This window comes from Lepidochelys olivacea (assembly GCF_965140295.1).
Source record: "Lepidochelys olivacea isolate rLepOli2 genome assembly, chromosome: 2".
NCBI classification, from domain to species: domain Eukaryota; kingdom Metazoa; phylum Chordata; order Testudines; family Cheloniidae; genus Lepidochelys; species Lepidochelys olivacea.
Genome location: NC_140412.1, coordinates 229,586,204 through 229,611,185, shown reverse-complemented (window position 1 = coordinate 229,611,185; position 24,982 = coordinate 229,586,204). Strand labels below are relative to the sequence as shown.

General features: G+C 41.4%; 1 protein-coding gene across 2 annotated transcripts in view; it reads left to right on the top strand.

Annotated features, from left to right (window-relative positions):
• The window catches only part of MINDY3 (MINDY lysine 48 deubiquitinase 3), a 99,889-nt gene that overhangs the window by 29,113 nt on the left and 45,794 nt on the right, over positions 1-24,982 (top strand). For both annotated transcript variants that reach the window (XM_084621615.1, XM_084621616.1), the window contains 2 exons: positions 7,241-7,311; positions 9,721-9,801. In XM_084621615.1, the coding sequence (XP_084477741.1) occupies positions 7,241-7,311; positions 9,721-9,801 (152 nt within the window). The remainder of the gene's footprint in view (positions 1-7,240; positions 7,312-9,720; positions 9,802-24,982) is intronic.

The following is a 24,982-nucleotide window of genomic DNA, read 5'->3' as shown; positions in this document are numbered from 1 at the left end:
AAAGCCCCCAGGAAGGTACTCTCCAGGCACCTCCTCCCTGGATAGAGCAAGTACCCTTTCCTCCAAAAAAATAGAGGAAAAGAGAAGCATCACCAATGTAGAGATAACTGTTAAACAGAAAATGGTCTCCAGCGAGATCACTACCCTCAGTGCCGATGGCCAGCAGGGTGATCATGTTCAATGCTCCGGGCACCTCTGGCACCGCCTGCACCGGGAGTATGAATGGTAAAGGCAAGGAGTCGAGTGGCAGGCATAAGACAGCCTCCTCCTCCACGGCACCTGCCACTCCCAGGAAGGACATGGTGCCCACAGAACTGAAAAAGACAATGCCACCCCCAAGACGTAAACTGCCAACATCTGCACTGACCAAAGCCCCTCACTAGAGAGCGGCACCGATGCAGGTGCCTAAACGTATCTACTCGGCACCGACGACCTCGGCTCCACACATGCCGATGACCTCCACACCAGGATCTCTGATTCTCTGCACCAATGGCTCCCCAATGCTGCTGACATCGAAAAACCAGGACTCGATGTCCGTGCCACACTTCTCAAGCAATGAGGACGACATGGAGGAGGGAGTATTTTACTGCGGACACTCTTCCCCTTCTGGTACTGAACCCCAGCCATCCCACACAGGTACCAGGGACCATCCTCACAGAGACATACCCCCATGACTGGCTAACCAATGGATGTGCCCACCCTTTCCATTCCCGATGCAATGGGCACACTGGGACCCATGGTCGGCATACAGATCACAGTTACAAAGAATTCACACATCTAAAAGAAAGCAGATACGACCCCCTACGGAGATGGCCACAGAACCCTCGGAGGCACCTGAGGACACAATAAAGGAGTTGGAAGACACCACACAGGACCTCTCATCAGAACATAACTCCTCTTCATCACTAGATGAGTCTCTTTCCCCTGCTCCCTCCCTTCCCCCCACCCACAGTAGCAGATGACTCAAAACAATTCCAAGAATTGTTTAGAAGGGTGGCACAGACCCAAAACATCACACACGAAGAGGTAACTGAGAATCAACACCAACTATTAAAGATTCTACATCCAGCATTCACAACAAAAATAGCAGTACTGGTGAATGACGCATTGATGGAACCCGCGGAAACGATATGGCAAACGCCAGCCACCATACCACCTATGAACAAAATAACTGACAGAAAATATTATGTCCTCAACAAAGGCATGGACTTTTTATTCTCCTACCCACAACCAAATTAATTGGTGGTGGACGCCATAAATCAGGGGGATAAATTTAAGAACACACCTCAAGACAAAGACGCCAAGAGATTAGATCTTTTTGGCCAAAAAGTATACTCGTCTGTAAGACTCTGCACGGCAAACTGTACCACCCTATTGGTGAAGTACAACCACGTCAGCTGCCAGAAACTCAACGAGTTCCTACCAAATATTCCGGAGGAAAAGAAAGAAGCAGTTCCAAGCCCTCTTGACAGAGGGACAACTAGCAGCCCGAACAGCACTACAAGCTTCCCTTGATACAGCACACACAGCAACCCATACAACAGCTACTGCCATAGTCATGAGGAGAGCCTCCTGGCTACAAGCCTCAGGAATCCCATGGGAACTGCAAACCAAAGTAAAGGATCTCCCATTTGACCCTGGCAGTAGTAGCAGTATACTTATGCAGACAGGGAATTGTGATATTCCCATGCTTGGATGACTGCCTGTTAAAGGGTTGCACTCGAACAGAAGCAACTAACTTTACACAGAGAACTATAATGCTCTTCCATACTCTTGGCCTACAGATAAATGAGAAGAAATCGACGCTACTTCCGGTGCAACTTCTAGAATTCATTGGAGCTTACATACTCAATACAAGAAAAAGCTTCCCTACCAACGTCCAGATTTTACACAATGACCCGTCTCATATCTATGATCACAAGCAGTTAGACGATCTCTGCACACATCTGCCTGCAACTATTATGACACATGGTTGCCTCTACTTTTGTAGTCAGACAGCGCATGTGTAGTCATGTATCTCTCCAGGGGTGGCTAAGCATGGTATACATACCAGGCAGATATAACCTAAACAAAATCCTATCGCTACCCCTGAAAGTCTCACAGTCCCTACAAGGGTGGACAATCCTGAGCAATTGTCCAACAAGTCCCTGCATCCATCCTAATCACCACAGAGTCCTCACTGATAGGATGGGGTGCACACTACAACCCCCACAAAATCCAAGGGAAATGGTCTCCCGAGTCAATATTACACATCAGTCTACTTGAACTACGAGCAGTTCAAAATGTATGCAAACATTTCCTACCGATGATGAGAAACAAATTGGTAAGAATAATAACAGACAACATAGCCTTTTATGTTCTACATAAGCAGACTGGGAGGAGCGCATTCTCATTCCCTATGCACAGAAGCCATGAAACTATGGAACTAGTGCCTTACCCACAATATTACTATTGCTGTGTCTTGCCTCCCAGAACAACAGAACACGATGGCAGACACATTGAGCAGACTGTTTTCCCAGGAATACGAATGGGAGCTGAACAACAAAGTAGCACAACACACATTCCACGTGTCCCACAGTGGGGACTACCAGTCATAGACCTGTTTGCAACAACACAAACGGCAAATGCCGAAGCTTTTGCTCACGAGCAGGACTAGGACCACACACTCTCTAGAAGATGCCTTCCTCATCCAATGGAATGCTTCCCTTCTGTATGCATTCCCACCAATCCAGCTATTATCCAAAGTAATACCCAAGATACAGACCAATGGAGCCAGGATCATACTGATTGCCCCAACATGGTTCCCACACCTGAACCACCTAACATGGTGCCCACCGTACAATTTTCCCATTCAACGGGATCTCCTGTCTCAGGACGAGGGTCTAATCTTTCATCTGAATCTACCAAAACTCCACCTGATGGCCTAGCTCTTTGATGGCTCCAATGCAACAAACTAGCCTGTTCAGAAGAGGTTAAAAATGTATTCCTAAACAGCAGGAAAATCACCACACGCACTACTTACCTGCATAAATGGAAGAGGTTCACTTGGTGGTGTCATGACAAACACATACCTGCACTTACAACACCAATCCATGAGATCCTGGAGTACTTGCTATACTTGAAACACTCAGGGCTGTCCATTAGTTCACTCAAGGTACACCTCGCAGCCATAACCACCTTCTGCCATAAGAATGACTGTTTCCACAGCCTTCATGCATCCAATTACAAAGCGCTTTCTTGCAGGAATTCAGAACATGTACCCTGAAGTCTGCAACCCTACAACAGCATGGGATCTAGACTCAGTCCTCAGAGGACTAACCAGAGCCACCTTCTAACCCCTTGCTACCTGTTCACTACTACACCTATCAATGAAGGTAGCATTCCTAATTACGATCACCTCAGCACATAGAGTGGGTGTGATCGGGACCCTCATGGCCCATCTGCCTTACACTATATTCTTTGTCTTTAAAGTGACTATGCAACCACACCCTAAATTAGTACCAAAGGTACCCTCGTCATTCCATATCAGTCAACTTACACATCTCTCTGCGTTCTGCCTAAAGCCACATGGGTCTACCCAGGAATCTGTTCTCCACACACTAGATGTTAGAAGACACTAGCATTCTACCTAGAGAGAACAAAACCTTTCCGTAAGTCACTGAGACTCTTCATCTCCACCACAACTGGATGAACGAAAGGCATTGCCATTTCGAAACAGACTATCAAAATGGATTTTGACTTACATCCACCTGTGTTATCAGCAACAAAAGATAGAACACCCAACAGGGGATCAGAGCCCATTCAACAAGAGCAGTTTCTACTTCGTCTGCTTTTCTACATAATGTCCCAATCAAAGAAATATGCCAGGCTGCCACTTGGGCTTCAATATACATGTTCACAAACAACTGTGCAATAACAAAAAGCTCTGAGAATGATGCAATACTCAGCCTTATGGTATTATCATCAACTGTGCAACGTACTCCGGAACCCAACTTTCCATAACTGGGTACTGTTCTACAGTCACCTAAAGTGGAGCACCCACAGGGACAGCACTCTAAGAAGAGAAGCTTACTCACCTTGTGCAGTAACTGAGATTCTTCAAGATGTGTGTTCCTGTGAGTGCTCCACTATCCACCCTCCTCCCCTCTATGGCATTCGCTATATGAGCTTCGTGATAGAGAAGGAATTGAGGGGGTCGGGATGCATGAGCGCCAATGGTACCACAAGGCGGCTACTGCGCATGCACGTCCCGACCAGGCACTGCTACCAAAAGTCTCCAATCAGCAGTGCCAGGACACACCAACACCTAAAGTGGAGCACCCACAAGGGGACACATCTTGAAGAACCTCAGTTAGCGCACAAGGTGGGTAACCTTCTTTTTCATCTGAATGAAACAGCTCTAAACAGAGAATACATTTTATTCATATATACAATTTTGTGCCTTGTCAAAAACAATCTGTGTAATGTCAGAATTTCTGCATTATTTCATATCAACACAAGGTGGCATTTAAGTTACATTAAGCTTGAAGTAGTATCACTAGGTATAATACAGTAAAGGCCAGAAAAAAGTGCTCTTATATAAAGGCACTAAAAACTAGTTACCCAATAAAGTAATTGCAAAAATTCTTTTAGAAAAGGACTAATTTTCTGACAAGAAGCCCCAGACAGCATAGCAGGTTATGAGAAAGCCCTCAACTATCACAGGATCTCTTCTGTTTCCTGTCTGACATAATGTCTCAAAATAATAGGCAGTTCTCTGTCCTGCACTGGACCTTTCACTCAATGCTGGTTTCAGACATTCACTTTATAAAATCAGCTTCTTTAGATACTATATTGAAGCTGGAAGGGAAAGAATCTCTGCCTGAAAAATGTAGTTACCCTTAATCACTCACTAGTAGAGAAGCAAGATACTATACTATATTGCATTTGAAAAAGCCCTCATCTGATGGACTGTTTTAAGACTGATCTCAGTGTAAATTAGATTTTTTTTCACAAAGGGAATTTGATACATGGTATTAACTGGGATTACTATATTGATATGACCTTTTGATAGGCTAGATATTCACCTCTGTTTGTTTTAAGGTCTAATTAAGCTAAAATTACTTGATGGAAGCGCTCTAGCTCTAAACAGAGGCTACACACCTTCTATTAGATTGTGAATTGGACTTGCCACTTTACCTTCTTCCCAAGGAAAGTGTGATTCTGCTCAGTATATTGCCATATATAGCAATGAGGCTGTAAGTGAAGAAGTATGTTGTCTGAACTCCAAAATGTACCAATGCATGAGCAACTTCTTTCCTGTCTGGCTGAATGACAGCCTGGAAAGAATTTTAACAGCCTGTGGTCCAAAGGTACCTCCAAAATAAAGGTTAATCAGGAAGATCCTTTAGTGATAAGCTTTTGATTCTACAAGGTGTAGAATCTTCAGAATACATTTCTTGGGCAGCTCGGAGCAAAGAAGTCTGTCTGTGGGCAACATTGGGAAAGGGAGATCATGCATAATAACCAGATTATATAAATGAAACACACATCATGCCAAACTTACCCAATATCTTCTTTTTGACTTATTGGAATGGATAGATAAAGGAAATGCATGGAAAAACTAACTTCTTTCATGCAATTCCTGTAGTAAATTTACTGCACAGGTGTTGAATTCAAGTTCTTGAAAATGCATTGCACATGCTGTCCCAAGTAAATAAGAGAGCATACAGTGCTGTCACAAAATGCAGGATTGAGTCTAATTGAAACATGAGAGAGAAAATGAACTTTTTTTTCATTCAGAATATTTCCCAGTGTTATCCCAGAACTTGGCCCGTAGGTAAATGCATCAGTTTGTAATCATGAGTTACTATTACTAACAAATATATATTTAAGAGCTACAGTTTCCCAAAATCAAAGTAGCTTCAGTGTAATTCTCTGAAAAGTGACTTTGGATAAATGTCTACACAGCAGTTAAAAACTGGCCGCTGACTCAGCCTTGTGGGGCTGTAAAATTGTAGTGCAGATGTATGGGCTAGACGGGAGCCTGGGCTTTGAGACCCTCTCCCCTTGCAGGGTTCCAGAGTTTAGGCTCCAACCTGACCCCAAATGCATACACCACAATTTTAGAGCCTTGCAGCCTGAGCCTCCCGAGCCCAAGCCAGCTGAATCAGTTCAGCTGCGGCTGTTTGTTTTCTGTGTAGATGTTACCTTAAAGACTTTACCAAAGAGATCTGCTCACTGTATGTTCAGACGTATGCTTGCTTTAGTGTCACAAATGTTTATTGCTTTTGTTCATTTTAGAGTGAAAGCTGGATTCTACTCCTTTTGATCAATAAATTTGTCTACTAAATTTTAATCAGATAGACCTGTGTAAACCTAAGGATGCTGTATTTTTGGCTGCAGAATATTTATAACTGGTAGTTATTGAGTAGAAAAGAACTCCGCTTGACTTTCAGATCCAAGAGAATGTCCAACTCAGGCAAATAGTTTCCTATTTGTAAATTTTGCACATGTAGTGTGGTTCATTGAGACAATAAACATGGGAGTCCAGAGCCATTTTTAGTCCTTTTCAGAGTTGAACTACATTTCTAAAGATGCTGAAGTCCAAGTTTTAGTTCTACGTAGATTATACTTTTCAAAGATTCATCGGCTTCAAAGTATTTTTCATTCTTATTGTGAGGCTTTCTTTAAAAATGGTACTAATCAGCTGAAGTAGTGCTGATACTTGAGTGCTGGTACTGGTGGTTGCTCGCAGTGAAGTTCTCCAGAGAAAAATGAAATGATGAGAAATAGACATTTATTAATAAAACATTTCAAAACCAGTTGATTTTGCATTGTCCACAGTGTCAATATGATTAAAGAAAAGTATGGAAAGTTTTGCTCGTTTCATTTTCTAAAATGGCAGTTTCAGGATGTAGGGTTTTTTTTTCTTTTTCTAAAGCATACTAGAATACTTCACAAGAATTTGCTTTAGCGTTGTAAATCTAAACATTTTTTTAAAAGGACTGTCAACAGCAGACTTCTAGTAAAATGAATTATTCATTTTACTTGTATTCATTTATGGAATAAACAATTTGGAATTTGGCTAAAGTCATCCTGGAATTTTTTTTTTTTTTTTAAAGCTTCCAGTTGACCTGACCTCATTGCTTTTTCAACGCTTGTTTAAGTTGTATGTCTTTGTAAAATAAGGTATCTTATGCCACATCATTTTTGAAAAAATAGAAAATTTATCCAATAAAATGTTTTTGTTTTTAAACAGAATTACTTGGTATACGTAAGCAGGCAACTGTAGGTTTTTTGACATTAATGGAATCTCTAAGATACTGTAAGGTAAGCTGCCTTTTTCCCCCATAATTTTTAAAATGATATTTCTCGTGCGAGTTGCTCCTTAGCAGTATTCCACTAAGGCATCATCCTCTTCTGAAAATATTGCATGTAGGCACTTCATCCTAAACTGTTGAAGAGTACAGTCTAAGAGTTATTAGGTTTGTAGTATTTCTAGCCTCAAAATGAAACCAAGGCTAAAAGTCTGTAATAAAATACATGTCTAACAATAAAGAGAGCGTTAAATACATGTCTTGTGATGAGTAAACATTAAGAATGAATAGTTTATTCTCCATTAATAGAATAACTAATTTATGTATGTTTTGCCCTTTTCTCAGCCAAAAGAATGTTTAAATGTGAGATTCCAACCTTGCTCAAAAATACCATGCATTTTATGAAGTCTTGAATGCTTTAGTTTGTACCAGAATTAAAAAAATAAAAAAGTAGATACTAGCTAACCCATTTGTTAAATTAAAAAAAATCCATACCTTCAGTCATATGGAAAGTAAAGACAAAAATGTAATAGCTAAAATGTATAACTTTGTCAGGTGTAGCATTTTTAGTAGTGATTTATTTTAAAGCTACACTGGAGTGGTTCATTATTCGTGCATTGGTAGAAAGCTCTTAGATTTGCTTTTTTACAAATTTGCTTTGCAGCAAATTTAATTTAAGTAGAAGCTGGCACTGTTTTATATTTAAAGTTAAATCCAAGGTGACTTATGACTTTGTGTATGGTAAATTTCTTGTTCCAGTCTATGCTGTGACTTCTAGATTTTTTTTTTAATTACTTGGATATTTACTTACTATGTCTTTATGCCAAAATATTGACATCAAAGGGCTGGATACTTACTTCATGTTTGCGTCACTGCGTATATCAAAATCTACTTAAATGCAAACTCTGGCTGTTTTGATATGTGGTGATGCAGAATAGAAGTCTTCAACACTAAGATTTTATTTAAGGGGCATTAGTATGCTTTTCACTACACTTGTAATATTTTGGATGCTTTGTTAATGTTTTCTGTCTATTTAGCATGCACTCTTATTATGGTAACATTTGTCAAAGGCTGGCGTGTTTTCATACTACATTGAATCCTTTTGTTTTGATTAATGCTGTATAGAGGATTATGTAGAATTTGCATATATTTAAAAGAATATTGACTACAAACCATGAACGTCTCTTCAAAGTTTAATCACTCAAATAAAAATAGATTAAAAAGATGCAGTGGTAGACTAAGGTAAGCATAACTGCACCCCACATATTGCATGTGGTGGTATGATGCCTTAAACTCATTAATACCCCCTTGGCTTTGTACGGAGAGCTTTCACTTCTGAAGTGAGGGACCGTTATGTTAGGTTGGCTTAATGAGGATGAAGAAATGCACCTGATTGATCTGTTTTGTTTTTTGTCAGGTAACATAAATGAATTTATAATCACAGGATCCATAGCCCAGTGCATAAACCAAATGGACTTCTACCTTAAGGGCCTGAATATACAAACAAACACAAGAGTACAGTTACTTGCATGAACATGTGAAGGATTAGGCTCGAAGATTGTAAGATGAGATATTGCTGCCTTCTCCGACTGACACTTTCCCTTATTGAAATCTCCCGATGTGCCAGTAGCAGCTATATTGTTTTCCAAATTACACAGAGGAGTTTTAACATCCTGAGTATCCGATACTACTTTTTCCTGGACAGTTTGGAGTAGGGTGTTTGAGCAGTACAATCTCTGGAGGTGAAACTGCCACATCTATTAAATTGGGCCAAATTATGTGATATGTGACACATTCTTTCAGGGGACAAGGTTTAAAAACTTATTAAATATGCCACCTAAAATGTAGACTTATGATGTCTACAAACAAACTACTTTTGCATTAATCAAATTAAACACCTAACCCTTTCTTGTCATTTAATCCACCTTTTTCCAAACAAGTTGGTAATTGTAGCTTTTTTAAAAAAAATAAATAAAAAAAATAGTCCTGCTAAATAGGATCTTTTCAATATAAATAAACAGCATTCATGTTGTAAGGCGCTCTATTCAGTTGCTTTAACCCCCAAATCCCTCCTCCCTCTTTTTCCTACAAGCATAAACAGTGACTTAGGCCTCAGAGTTACAGTATACCACCAGCTCTTGACTTTGGTGGTGATTGAAGGCACTTGGCACTTCACAGTATTGGGCCTAGTGCCATTTAGTTTCCGCTGATGGTTGGATTTACATGGCTAAATCGCAGATCACCAATTATTAAATAGGGGATATGGTAATCAAAAACAGATTTAGTAAAGTTTTTAAATACTACCTTCAAATTGTGACTGAATATTAATTTTTAATATTACAAATTTTGGGGGTGGGGGAGGGTATTGGGGCTTCACTATAGCTGTAAGCTAGTTTATTTGTTTTTACTGCATCTCTTCTAGGTTGGCTCCTACTTGAAATCTCCAAAGTTCCCTATTTGGATACTTGGCAGTGAAACACATCTCACGGTCTTTTTTGCCAAGGTATGATCGCTTTGTTTTTTGTTATACAACTCCAGGCAGATAAATACCATACAAGTTCAGATCTTGCTACAGTGTGATTTTCAGCTGCCTTTAATACAAAAACTGAATCATTGAACATTTAAAATAAGTTTAACAGTTTCAGTGATATCTTTAAAGTGTCTTTAAGCTTAAGCTTGCATTTTAAAAAAAGAGGTTGTTTCAGCTACTAATATATTTTAGGCTTTTCAGTACTATAGATGTTACGTCTGAGATCTTAAATTGCTGCTGTTGTGGGAAGGATTGTTTGTTTGAATAAAATGTATGGGGTCTTTTTGCAACTCCACCTGTTTGAGAATGCTTTTACCCATTTTTAAACCATATGAGCTACAGAAATCTGTACTGTAAGCTCAAGGATACATACTAAATGTTTAGAATTAGTACATCAGGAAACACTTCAACTTTTAGGATTTAAGTTTTAACTACAAACCATTACACTTAAAGTATAAAACATTTGAGTTAACCGTTCCTAATGAACTCGTAAATCGTATGTTGAATTTTCTCTTGACACGTTGTGTTTCCATAGTTGTGGTGGAGACATTGTCCCTTGTAAGTTTAACTTTTTACCTCCTTCTCTGAAAAAATGCTTTCTGCATAAGTGAATCTTTGATTTTAGGAAATGGCTTTTAATTTGTGGAAAGCTTTTTTGCAGTTTTGCCCATTCCTAATTCAACATTTTACAGTGAAGTCTTCTTTTAGATCGTAATTCTGAAACAAAGGGCAAAGTTTAAGTGCGGAATTCTTTAGCTATTAAAAATGGTCTCTGTATTATAGTTTCCGGGAGACTTCTGCCTGCTCTCTGTTCAATCTTTGTGTTCAAATCCTCCTAAAAACTCAATTGTGATATGAAGCCTGCATGAAATGAAGGGCAGAATAGCTAACTTGTCAATAAATAAGAAGCTGGTTTATCAAGATATGTAGAAATGCCATTCTAACCAGTTAAATGATCTTTTTGCCATTTTGCCTTTGGTCTCCCTCTTTATCTGCTCCCTATTTGACCCTCACTTGTCATTACACAAGTGATTTTTGTGAGCGTAGAAACAGGGACTCTTTGCTTGTATGAGGAGTCTCATGTTGTTGGGCATTCAGAAAAGTACTACTTCTGTTAAAATGCCATAAATTTTCCTAAATTAGAATAATAAAAACAGGACTGGAAGGGACCTCAGTAGGTCATCTACTCCAGTCCCCTGCACTGAGGCAGAACTAAGTATTATCTAGACCAGGGGTTCTCAAACTTCATTTCACTGCGACCCTCTTCTGACAACAAAAAATTATTACATGACCCCAGGAGGGAGGACTGAAGCCTGAGCCCACCCTGAGTCCCACTGCCCCGGGTGGGGGCGAGACAGAGCCAAAGCCTGAGACCCACTGTCCCAGGTGGAGAAGGCGTCAAAGCCAAAGCCCAAAATCTTCAGCCAGGGGCCCTGTAACCTGAGCCCCATGGCCCTGGGCAGTGGGGCTCCGGCTTTGGCCCCGAGCCCCTGGAAGTCTAAACTAGCCCTGGCAACCCCATTAAAATGGGGTTGCAACCCACAGTTTGAGAACCACTGATCTAGACCATCCCTGAAAGGTGTTTGTCTAACCCGGTGGTTCCCAAACTTGTTCCGCCGCTTGCGCTGGGAAAGCCCATGGCGGGCCGGGCCGGTTTGTTTACCTGCCGTGTCCGCAGGTTCGGCCGATCGCTGCTCCTAGTGGCCGTGGTTCGCTGCCCCAGGTCAATGGGAGCTGCTGGAAGTGGCGGCCAGTAGGTCCCTCGGCCCGCGCTGCTTCCAGCAGCTCCCATTGGCCTAGAGCAGCAAACCGTGGCCACTGGGAGCCATGTTTGGCCGAACCTGCGGATACGGCAGGTAAACAAACTGGTCTGGCCCAGCCCGCCGGGGCTTTCCCTGCACAAGCGATGGAACAAGTTTGGGAACCACCGGTCTAACCTGTTCTTAAAAACCTCCAATGATAGAGATTCTACAACCTCTCTAGGTAATGTTTCAGTGCTTAACTACCCTTGTAGTTAAGAAGTTTTTCCTAATGTCTAATCTAAATCTCCCATGCAGCAATTTAAGCCCATGACTACTTGTCCTGCCCCCATTTTCTCGTCTCCAAACCCAATTTTTCAATCTTCCCTCATAGTTTCTAGACCTTTAATCATTTTTGTTGCTCTTCTCTGGATTTTCTCCAATTTTCGCATCTTTCCTGAAGTGTGGTGCCCAGAACCGGACATAGTACTCTAGCTGAGGGCGTTATCAGAGCTGAGTAGAATGGAAGAATTACTTCTGGTGTCTTGCTCAAACACTCCTGCTAATACAAAAAAGAAAACATCATTCTGGAATGTAACAGTATTACATCGTTGACCCATATTTAGTTTGTGATCTGCTGTAACACTCTTCTGTAAAGCCTGTTCTGCAGTACTCCCTCCAAAGTAGTCCTTTCCCATTTTGTATTGGTGCATTGATTATTCTTTCCTAAGTGTAATACTTTGCATTTCTCCTTACTGAATTTTATCTTGTGTAATTCAGACCATTTCTCCAGTTTGTCAAGATCATTTTGAATTTTAATCCTGGCCTCCAGAGTGCTTGCATCTTCTCCCAGTTTGGTATCTCACACTGACTTGAAGTGTACTCTCCAGGCCATTATCCAAATAATTTATGAAGATATTGAATAGAACCAAACTCAGGATAGATACCTGTTGGATCTCACTCACTATACCCTTCCAGCTCAATTATGAGCCATTGATAACTACTTTGAGTGTGGCTTTCCAGGCAGTTGTACACCCAACTTATAGTAGGTTTGTCTGCTATATTTCTCTAGTTTATGAGAAGGCCATGTGAAAAAGTATCCAAAGCCTTACTAAAGTCGAGATATATGACCTCTGCTCCTTCCCCTATCCACAAGGCTTGTTTCCCTGTCAAAGAAGAGTCTGTTGGTTTCACATGATTCGTCTTGACAAATCCATGTTGACTGTTGCCTATCACCTTATTGTCTTCTAGGTGCTTGCAAATTGATCTTTTGATTATTTGCTCCATTATCTTCCTGGGTACTGAAGTTAAGCTAGCTGGTCTATAATTCCCTCGGTTGTCCTTATTTCCCTTCTTATAGATACTATATTTGCCCTTTTCCAGTACCTTTCCTCAGGTATCTCTCCCATCCTCCACAAGTTCTCAAAGATGATTGCTAATGGCTCAGAGATCTCTTCAGTCAGTTCCTTCAGGCCCTGCTGACTTGAAGACATCTAACTTGTCTGAGTAATTCTTAACATGTTGTTTTCCTATTTGAGCTTCAGATTCTACCCATTTTACACTGTTCTTCTGTTAGTTGTCTGATCACTGCTAACTTTTCTGGTGAAAACTGCAACCAAAGGCATTTAACACTTTGGGCATTGCTGCGTTTTCTGTTTTTTCTTCCTCATTGAGTAATGGGCTTACCATGTCCCTTGTCTTCCTCTTGCTTCCCTTGTATTTGTAAAATGCTTTCTTGTTAGCCATTATGTCCCTAGCTATTTTAATCTCATTTTGTGCCTTGGCCTTTCTGATTTTGTCCCTGTATGCTTATGGTGTTTTTTATATTCATCCTTTGTCATTTGGCCTAATTTTCACTTCTTGTATGACACTTTTTTCGAGTTTCAGGTGATTGAAAATCTCTTGGTTAAGCCAGGGTGGCCTGTTACCATACTTTCTCCTTTCAGGAGTGTCCCTGTGGGTGTTCCACTTTAGGTGTCTTGACACCCTGTGCTTGTAATCAGAGATTTGTGGTAGCCGTGCCCAGTTGGGCCACGCACACGCCATAACTGTCTTGTGCTGCACCAAGTGGTTACATAGCAGTGCACAACTAACCGTCCCCCAGTTCCTTCTCTACCACCTTTTGGCTTGAGTCAGAGCGATCAGCAGCACCCTCTCTTACTTCAGATAATTTTTATAGTAGATAATTCATAGTGATAGTGTTAGCTTCCCTATCCACTTGCCCTACTCTAATTTGTTTAATTTAATAAAAAAATATATATTTTTTTCCTTCTACCTCCCCTGTTTCTCTGGCAGGCATACAGCTTTAGCCTCAAACAGGGTTTACCCGTGTTTTTTCCTCTAAGAAACCAACACTCTCAGGCATGCCTGACTTGCAGACTCTCCATACCAGTTTCTGACAGCCATGCTCAGTGTGTCTGCTGCCTCAGCGAGACACACTTTACTCAAAAGTGCCCACACTGCAGAAAGCTGACAGCCAGGACAAGAAAAACCAGGGATCTTCAACCAGAGATGGAGAAATCTCTCAGGCCAGCTTCCAACCCCAAGTCCAGGCCACCCCCTGGTCAACAGTTGTCAGCAGCAGCAGCCTCTGACATGGGCTCTCCTCCAACAACAGCTGTCAAGGAGCCTACTCATAGAAAGGCTACAAAAAAGTTGTACTGGAGCAGATTTTTCAGTAGGAGATAGCTTTCTTTTGGGCTCAACGATACGATCCAAAGCCGCTGGTCCCCAGCGTAGTCCAACCTGCACATAAACTTACTGGAGCTAAGGGCAGTCCGAAATGCATGCAACTACTTTCTCCCTCTAATCAAGAACAGCGCCATCAAGATCCTCATAGACAATATAGCAGGCAAATTTTATATAAACTGCCAAGGGGGAGCACGATGATACTCCATATGTATGGAGGCAATTCCCCTTTGGAATTGGTGCATCACCAACAACATAGAGATATCAGCATCCTATCTGCCGGGATGTCAGAATTCAACAGTGGATCTACTAAGCAGGGATTTTTCACAAACCCAAAAATGGAAGATGGATCCTGGAATTTTCAAATCTATATTCATACTATGGGAATTCCCCCATCATAGATCTATTTGCAACAGCTCAGAATGTCAGACGCCCACAATATTGCTCCAGAGCAGGCTTGGGACACTTAGGCGATGCTCTCCTCATAAAATGGGAGGCGCCACTGATGTATCCATTTCCTCCAACTCCGCTCCTAAGCAGAGTCATTCACAAGATGAGGCAGGACAAGTCTAGGGTCATTCTCATTGCGCCCACATGGCCCAGACAAACATGGTTCTCATACCTACCAAAACTGCCTTGAACCCTTCCCTTAGTACCTCACCTTATCACAAGATGCAGGACCTGTCTGTCACTCCAGCCTTGGAGTACTCCACTTCAAGGCCTGGTTTCTCCATGGCTGACTGGGGTCAAGAGGGCCTGTTCTGAGGAAGTAAAAGATATATTATTGAATAGTCAGAGACTAAGCACAAGAAAGACATCTATCCATAAATGGAAGCGATTCTGTACCTGGTGCCAAGATAAACACATCTTAGCACAGTTGTCCCTCCTATGGAGGAACCTCAACTGTTTATTAGGACTTAAAATATCAGGGCAATCCACAAGCTCAATCAGAGTACACTTGGCTGCTATTACCTCCTTCCATGACAAGGTGGATGGGGTCACTATATTTGCTCACCTGGCAATTAAACGCTTCCTTTAAGGCATTGAAAACACTTATCCCACACTACACCCCTGGGGGACCTCAACCTTGTTCTACGCGGACTCATGGGAAAACCATTTGAACCCGTTACAACTTGTTCATTGTTGCATTTATTGATGAAGGTGGCCTTCCTCAGTGCCATCATGTCCTCAAGATGAGTGGGAGATTAAGTGCCCTAATGGCACACTTACCTTATGCAACATTCTTTAAAGATAAAGTAATCCTGCAATTGCTTCCTAAATTCATACCCAAGGTTGCCTCCCCCTTCCATTTAAATCAACCTATTTACTTACCTGTATGTTTTCCGAAGCCACATATGGACGGGAGGGAGGCCTCACTCACATGTTCGTTGTTCATAGAGCATTAGTTTTCTACTTTGAAAGGAAAAAAATCATTTAGAAAATCACCTAGACTATTTGTTTCCATAACAGAATGCTCGATGGGTCAAACCATCTCAAAACAGACTATCCAAATGGATATCTGGATGTATCCATTTGTGCTAGCAAAACACCAATCTATAACCTCCACCAGGAATTCACATGCGCTCCACAAGAGCACTGGCAGCATCTGTGACCTATCACTGACCTTTGCAGAGCAGCTACCTGAGCATCAGTCCATACTTTCACTAAACATTGTGCGTTAGAAAAACAGTCCGCATCAAATGATCACTTTGGAGTTACGGTGTTATCCACAGTCAATAGACCAACTCCGAAGCCCCTCCCCTCCACTAAGGGGCACTGCTCAACAGTCACCTCAAGTGGAGCATCCAAGGTGACACTTGAAAAAGAAGGTTACTCACCTTGTGCAGTAACTGAGGTTCTTCGAGATGGTTGTCCTTGTGGGTGCTCCACCACCCTACCTCCTCCCCTCTACTTTGGAGTTTCAGGTCAATTCTCTGAGGTTGAGAAGGAACAGGGGGTTGGTTGGCTGCACACTGCTATGTAACCACTCGGTGCAGTGCGAGATGGCTACGACACATGCGCGGCCCAATCAGGCACTTCTACCACAAATCTCCGATTACAAGCGCAGGGCATCATGTCCCGGTGGGTGCTTCACTTTAGGAGTCAACCACCTCAAAGAACCTCAGTTTCTGCACAAGGTGAGTAACTTCTCTTCTATCTTTCCTATACATTGGTATAGTTTTCTCTGGTTCCCCTAATAATATCTCTCTAAAAAACTGCCAGGTCTCTTGAAACTTTTTTCCTTTGACTTGTTTCCCACAGGATTTTACTTACCAATTCATTCAGTTTGCTTAAGTCTGCCTTCTTAAAGTCCTTTGGCTTAATTCTGCTGTTTTCAATCCTACTGTTCCTTAGAATCATGAACTCATCATTTCATGATCAGTTTCACTGAAACTGCTTTGCACCTTCAGATTCTAACTAGTTTCCACATGTTTGTCAGGATCAAATCCAGAATAGCCTTTTCTTTAGTTGCTTTCTCCACCTTCTGTAATTAAAAGCTGTCTCCAGTGCATTCCAAGAACTGGTTGGATAATCTGTGCCCTGCTGTTTTATTTTCCCAACAGATGTCTGGGTAATTGAAGTCCCCGGTCACCACCAAGTCCTGTATTTTGAATGATTTTGTTAGTTGTTTAAAAAAAGTCTCATTCACCTCTTCTTCCTAGTTAAGTTGTCTATAGTAGACCTCCTACCATGGCATCATTCCTGTTTTTTACCCCTTTCAACACATCTGCCTCCCACTTCTGTCTCAACCTCAGTGCAAGTTTATAAATCTTTGCTATATGAGGCAACTCCTCCTCCCTTTTTTCCCTGTTGACCTTCCATAGCAAATGTAGGTGTTATACTTATTCTAAAAATATATGTGTAGGATTCTCACTCATGAGGTCTGTTGCTAGCCCTTGTGATTTCATCATAATGTAATTTTGGCCCCTGCTGGAGCCATTCCTATGTTGAGACTAGACACTTCAGCTTTCATGTGAATTTCAGCCCCGCCAGTGGTAAAACAACTGATTGCCTTCCCCCACTTTTCTGTTTCCTGAGGAGAAAGCAGCCAGTCAAGAAGCAAGCAGTCCCTCTCTTTCCCCTGCCCATGACTGAGATGAGTTTATGGTGCGGGGGAGCAGGACCAGGTTGGCTCTAGACCTTCCTGCCCTCACCACTCCTGTGACAAATGAGTCTGCTTCTCTGGGCTCCTTCCCTTCCCGCCCCCTTCATCCCTGTAACACTTGGTGTGGAAAAGGGAAAAGGTGGTGAAGACCCCCTGGATTGGGAGTGGGTTGGGTAATGAAGGATAAGGGTGTTCTCAGCTTCAAGGATTCATTCCTGTTGTCATACTCCTTGGAGAAGGAGATGAGAACCCTGCTGTAGCTGCTCCCTAGGCTTAAGGGGGTGAAGGTGATGATCCCCTGGAGCTGCAGGAGGAGCAGAGTTTCACTTTGTGGCATAGGGCAGACTTGATGTGGGGGTGGAGGGTGCATGATTAATTGATGAGCTTTAAGATAGGCAGATGTGAGCACAGAAGGAGACATAACTATTTTGGAGTTCGGGGAGAAGCTTTACTCCATCAGGCAGCCAGTGAGAGCATCTGCAGTGGGGACCAAAATCACATTATTCTATAAATTTGGCAGAGCTGGCACCGTTTACTGCTGCATGCACACTGGGGGTTGACACGGGAGTTAAATCAAGATAGACCAAACCCAAACATCTCTTAAACAAACCAAAAAAACCCCCATGATTTTTTGGGAGGTCTGATGGATGACTTTTGAACTCTGGGGTTTAGCAGTACTGGGGTCTTGACTCCTTGGTATGAGACTGGGAAAACTTGAGTAGCTCTTAAGGTTTTTTGACTCTTGAAACCACAAGCAGAAGAGTAGTGTGATCCAAGTCCCTATGCACATTTATGAAGAGCCTTGAAAGTAAGAAAAAGAATCTTGAACCTGAAGCAGTAGAAAAAGGAGTCATTGGAAGGATTTATAGACCAGGAAGATGGGAACAGAACCATAGGCAAAAACGACTATCACAGTTTCATTTTGTATTGGCTGAAGTGGGTAATATATGGATGTCTAGGAGGCTGGAAAGGAGGATCTAGGGTCTAGATGAGAGGGACAGAAGGAAAAGATCTGGTGAAAGTGTTAGGATTAAGATGCTGAGTGGATATGAGAGAAGAGACAAAAATTGGCTGATTCTTGAAATCCTAGGCCTGAGTGACAAACAAGTATGTTGAGCACTGGCAGAGAATCATGGGAGTTTTGGAGAAAGATCATGAGGAGGTTTAGCTGTTAGCAGAAGTTCTGATTACTACCAAGTTTGAATTGGATCAGACTGCTGGGGCACTTGCTGCCTCTTGCAAACTTTACAGGTCCCCTGTTTGGATCAGAAGTAGACATGGCTTCATGAGGGATCACTGTCTAGGTATATGAAGAGGAAATACAGTCTCTAGCATTCTTAAGAATCAAGATTTACAAACTTCAACACAGAGGTAATTAAACTGAACAGGTACTGCATATTTTATTAAACAATCTTTGTGGCATTTGCAGTTAGAGAATCAAGTCAGCATGGTGAAAACATTTCTAACTGGTTTCAGAAATCAAAAACAAAGCTGTTGTGAATATGTGTGTTTTCTAAGGTTGCTAACTAACCTTATCACAATGTGCACACTCTAAGTATAAATGTCTAAGGTCATTGTTCATGGTTGGGTGATGTAGACCGGGATTCTCAACCTTTTTCTTTGAGGCCCCCCATAACATGCTGTAGAAACTCCAGGGCCCACCAGGGAGGTGGGCCTTGGGGCTCCACAGGGCTGGGGAGCTCAGGATGCTGGGGCTTCAGTCCTGCCAGGGCTCGGGGTGTCAGCCCTGTGGGGGGAGCCATAGAGCCCTGGTTGAAAACTGTTGATGTAGACCATGAAAATGTAACTGTATATACCCTCAGGAGAATAAGCAAATTATTTCTTTTTGCAAAAAGATTTCTTATCCATCTGTTTTCTTTTGAAGATGGATTTTAGCTGTTACATTTAAAGATCCACCTTCCTGGAAGTCCAGACCTGACTGAAGAGGTGTTTTACATATTGCCACATGGAACACATTAACACTGAATGGCGCTGGATACAACGCAGCACTTGTCAAAGAACTCGCCCATTTCGAGATCAAAATCGCTGACATCACAGGACCATCTGTCACAAAGTGATTAAGTTACTGTGGAAGGATCAACCTTTCTCCACTCCAGCGGTCAACACTGAATTCAGGGTGTGGCGCTTTGTTAGAGGTGGTCTGACCACTCTAAGCACACAAAACCCCATCTCTCCTCACTTACTCTATGCTTGTCTCCAACATCGTCATAGACACTTATCAGTCATTATGGCCCTCATACAATCAGAAGATCAATTACCTGCGGAAAAGGATGCATTCTGCCACCAGCTGGCAGCAAAGCCAGTCAACTCTGCTAGTGCTAGGAGACTTCAGTGCTGTGACTGGCTGCAAATTAAATGGGTATGAAACTGTGCCAGCTCCCTTCAGTTCAGGTTCCCCAAATAACAATACCATCCACCTTTTGACATTGTGTGCCCATGAGGGCTTGTCTATCACGGGTTTCTGGTTTAGGTACCTTAACCATCACTGGCCTTGGTTTTCAAACAATGGATGTACAATGAAGGAAATTAATCACATCCTCATCAGAAACCACTCCATAGGGAAATCTCCCTAGATTTTTGGTGGCACAGAAGCACCAGCAAACTCAGACCATAGACTAGTTGTGCAGCTCACTGCGTTTTCCAACTCCTCACAAGCCAGGTGTCCACCAACAGTACAATATCCAGCATCTATCCAAGGATCCTGTTGAAGCAGCGAAATACACAAGGCCATCGAGGATGTAACCTCAGTACCCTATCAGATGATGTGGAGATCACCTGGAATTGGTTTACATAATGCTATATTACATGCCAAGGCTGGAAAAATTGGCAGATGCTTGCGCAAGAAACCTTGGCTTTCTGAAGAGGCCTCTGATATATTAGCAAAGAAGATGGGAGCATGCAAGCAAGATGATGTCCAAGAAAGTAAAAGATCGAAAGGCATTTTCTGGGCCACAGCCACATATGACCATGAGATCTACATCAACTACCTGGCTGATGAAGCAGAGGACAGCTTAAAGTACAACAATCTGCCTCCTGCTTGCAGAGCCGTTGCACATAGCTGGCAGCCATAAATAGCCTTCTGACATACCCATCCCAAAACCAGATGGCTCTCCCTGCTCATTGATGGACAAGGCCCTGGACAGAGGGAAAACACATTATGAAAGTGTGCTGACCCACACACCTGCTCACAACTGTCCAGAGCTATGTGATCTAGCAAACAGTGTGGCTGCAGACTTGGGACAAACGCTAATACTCCATAACCTGAAGTAGGCTATCCAAAAGTTATGGAATAGATGTGCTACTGGACCTGATGATATTCCATACAAGCTGTTCAAAGATGCCTTGGAATCAGTGCGCATCGCCTGCATCGGCTGCTTTTAATTTGTGGGCATGAGCCAAAATACCAGCAGAATGGAAAGACGGCATTACGGTGTCCATGTACGAAGGAAAAATCTTGCACCGAATGTAGCAACTGCAGGCTGATCTCATTGTTATCAGTTCCTGGAAAGGTTTTTGCTCATGTTCTGCTTGGTAGGATGCAGATGCTCCTTAACAAATATTATCCACAGCAATCTGATTTCATTGATAAGCAGTCGACAGTGAAGCTGTCCTTACCCTTTGGCTTCTTGCTGAGCTGCACTGAGAATTTAACCACACACTTCCTGTGGCATATAGCAACATCAAAGTGGTATTTGAATCAGTCTACAGGTTAGCACTTTGTCTCATGCAGAGCCGACTTTGTGCACATCTGGAATGCCATCTTCACACCAGTACCAACACAAGAGTTTGCATTGGTATATTGTGTTTCTACACAACTTCAGGTGTGTGGCAGGGATGCATTCTCACCTCAGCATTATTTTGTCAAGGTATCAGCTAGATATTAGGGTTTGCGACTCCACGTGTCCGAATCCAGGTTGCACAAGAAGTGTTCACTGACCAAGATTATGCCAACGACACTAACCTGTTTATGGAGAGGTTATAGAATTTCAGCCCTGCCAACCAGGGTCTCCAGAGTCTGCCCACGCTATCAGGTTGAACATCTCATGGCAGAAGTCAATGTCCAGAACCTTGTTGCTGGGCCACCAGAACCCCAGTGCAGATTGGCTCAGGTATGGGTTCAGGTACCATGGACTATTGACAAATTCATCTATCTACTCTGCAAGCAGAGTTCAAACAGCCTCAGCAAATTAGACATTCTTTGAGAAATAGTTCTCACCGCCTCCTGTGCTAAGTTCATGTCTTCACATTGAGACAAAATTTAGGACCTATCAAACCTGTGTGCTTCCTGTATTGCTAATAGGCATCAGAAACCTGGACACACTCTTACAGGCAGACTTGGCAGCTAGAAACGTTCCATGTCTGCTGTCAGCACCAAATCCGGTGCATAAAATGGGTTGATTTTGTGCAGAATGTCGTCATCTCAGAGATCTGACTGTCCTCCTATCACTCATTATGGTCAAAAGTGGTGTTGCATGCATTTCAGCTTTGTTGCCAGGATGGACAAAACACACCCCAATACATACTTCTCAAACTCTCCACTGATGCTTGAAGAGGTGCATGCATTGTCCCTACCTGGTGCCACCTGTGGGGCTGCCTCAGATTTGTTGATTTGATGGATTGAGCCAGATCTGGGGATTTCACTACCCTGCTATGATACCATCAACTATGATCACTCTGGTTGGCACAAAAGTCCTCAGTAGACTGTGTTGATTTGATGACTTGAAGTGGTTAATTACAAATGAAATGAATTACATTCATTTACTTTGGGGGATGGGAGAGTATTACTTTGATTAAATCACTTGTCATGCATGTGTGCAAGTTCAAGATGCCTTTAAAGACTAAGCTTTTTGGTTTTCAACTTGGATTCCCTCTCCAAAGCTGTACATCTTAGTACAGTCACACTTAGCTAGAATAGAGATGGAATATCGCTTTTACTGTATCTTCCCACAGGCTTTCCAAGCCCAGATGAAAGTCTTCTAAATCAAGAGTCATAATATCCCAGATTTTTTTTCCACAGCTGTTCCCATTTGATCTTCACAGGAACAAAGTTCATTCTAAAAATTCTAATTAAAACTCTTGCTCCAGTTTGTATTTCACAAGGCCCTTTCCAAAATAAACAAACAAATAAAACACCCTTTATAGATGAAACAAGATAATTTCCCATGAGCTGCTAAACAGTCAAGTAAATATAATTAAGAGGCACTTCAGAAATTTGCCAAAGTTATAGGAAAAATGTAATTAAGTGTTTGCTGAAATGTAACCTACTATTTAATCATTTGCTTGAGAGGTTTCTTAAACATTTTTAGTCTATTTAAAATGTGGCTGGAAAAGTGATTACAATTTTTTTTTTTCAGTATGGGTGCTGTCTTCAAATTATATTCTCTACTTAACTGTTGTCATTACAAGGTCTATACAAGTGTGAATCAAAAATATGTTCTGAATTTTCTAAAGCAACAAAATAGTCATTTTCAATTTGAGTTTTTAGTGGTGATATATGAAGGAGAGCATAGTTTAATTTCAGATCAGTTAGCAGTATAGCCAGTTAAAAATACATCTTCTGACTTGTGAAATGGGCAAATCTGATATTGAAGTACATTGAGAATAAATAATGGAACGCCACAATGTAATTTATGGTCTTCTCTGACTAGAACTAAAAGATTAATTGGCACATTCTGTTCTCATTTTATGGTTTGGTGTAATTTTTAAGTTCAATAGGTTGTAGTAATAAGAAATATGTAAAACTACTTTGTCATGAAAAATTTAGCCATCATATAAAATGGAATATTTGAATAAAAATCATTGATGCCAAATTTTTAATGGAAGTTTCTGCACATTTGTAAGCAAAGCAGTATTGAATATTTATATTAATCTTTGGATTTACTACATTGGACTCATTCATAAGTCATATCTCATTCTGTGCAAAAGACATCAGAAGTAGTCAGTTGTCTTAGTAATTAATTTTAATGTAAATTTAATAAGACAACTGAGGTTTTTTTGGCAGAGAATGAGGTAAGATGATTTATGAATGAGTCCAATGTAATTTGAAGTATTTGGCGTGGCCCTCTTTTAGTGGGTGAACAGCATCTGAGATGTTGAGTTATAAAAACAAACATTTCAGCATTCTCACTTTTTTTTGTAGAATACACAGAATGGCTTGCAAGTACTGAACACATCAAATGCACTGCTAAATATACCTTTCTTACTTGTAAGTCACTGTGTACAGTATATTAGCCTACCACATAGAAGAGAAGGCCGTGAACATCATTGTATCATTCTGTATCCTTTTTTAGGTGTCAAACCAATGTTGGTTCCAGCCATGTTTGGTACAATAGAAGATATTGGGCCTGACTCATCACATGACGGGTAGATATTTTGCTTTTCAAAGTTGAAAGAATAGACATCCCAGTTGACTGAAAATTGATGGTTCTAGCTTAAAATTGATATCTATAGAAACCCAGCACACAAATGTAAATCAATTGTTTCTGCAAATTTGTGCCCCACAAGTGGAAAAGCAAAGCCACTCTTCTGCAAGGGTCCTTTCCCCAATGGTATGTCTGAGTCTTGATTATCAGTGTGGTACTTTCAGTTTAAGTGCTATGGACTTGTGGGTCTTTCTGAATATTTTACAAAACTCCATCTCGTTACTCTAGCTACCATTTCAGTTTTTCTCTGTGCATGACTAAGAAAAATGGTATTTTAAAGAAAAATCTGATTTTTTTTAAATTTGACTTTGAGGGTTCATTTAGCATTCTGTTTTTAATACTTTTTTTTTTTGTGGTTCTCCTTAGCTCTGTTAATGGCTTTCTCCACTCCTAAAAGCTTTCTTGTGCATAGGGATAAAATGATTTTTTTTTTAAAGGCAAAATGAAAACTCAGTCTTTGAAAGCCACTTTGATGACTGTCTTCAGAGATGCAAATCTAAAATGGCAGCTAAGATCTCATGGGAGACTACAAAATCCTTTAGCTCAACTGTTGCCTGCTTCAGTTTCATTGTAGCCTATAGGTATTAGCTAGGCAAGGCATACATATAAATTAAAGGAGTAACACAATGAGTTTACAATCCTCAAGACCTACTGTACATAGCTTAGCTAAGCTAATCAAGGCATAAGGCCAAAGCCTTAGTGTAAGCAGCTAACCAGGAGTAACCATAGATCATAACGTATCACAAGATAGGATGCTGTAATGACTAAACTGCTCACAGGTAAATACAAGATGCTAGTTTATACCAGCTTGGGATATTTTAAGTTAGGAACATCAGCAGATGTCCAACCACAAGAATAACATAGTAACTAATTGACATATAAGCTAATAAACTTTAAGTAAACAGATTAGTTTCCTATGGGATGGAAGGACACTCCAGCATTCGTAGGGTGAGCAAATAAAATTGAGAAAAGGGGATGAAACACCTACAGAATATTCATTAGGCATAATGATGTTAATGTAAGACATTATAAAAGCTGTATCCCAGTCTGTGTACCTTGGGAGAAGCCAGGGTGTCAATCACTGGTGATGGTGATGTGGAAGATGACGATTGATGAGATAATCAGTATAATTCATATACAATCAATAGATTATGCCAACATGATGTCACTGTAATCCG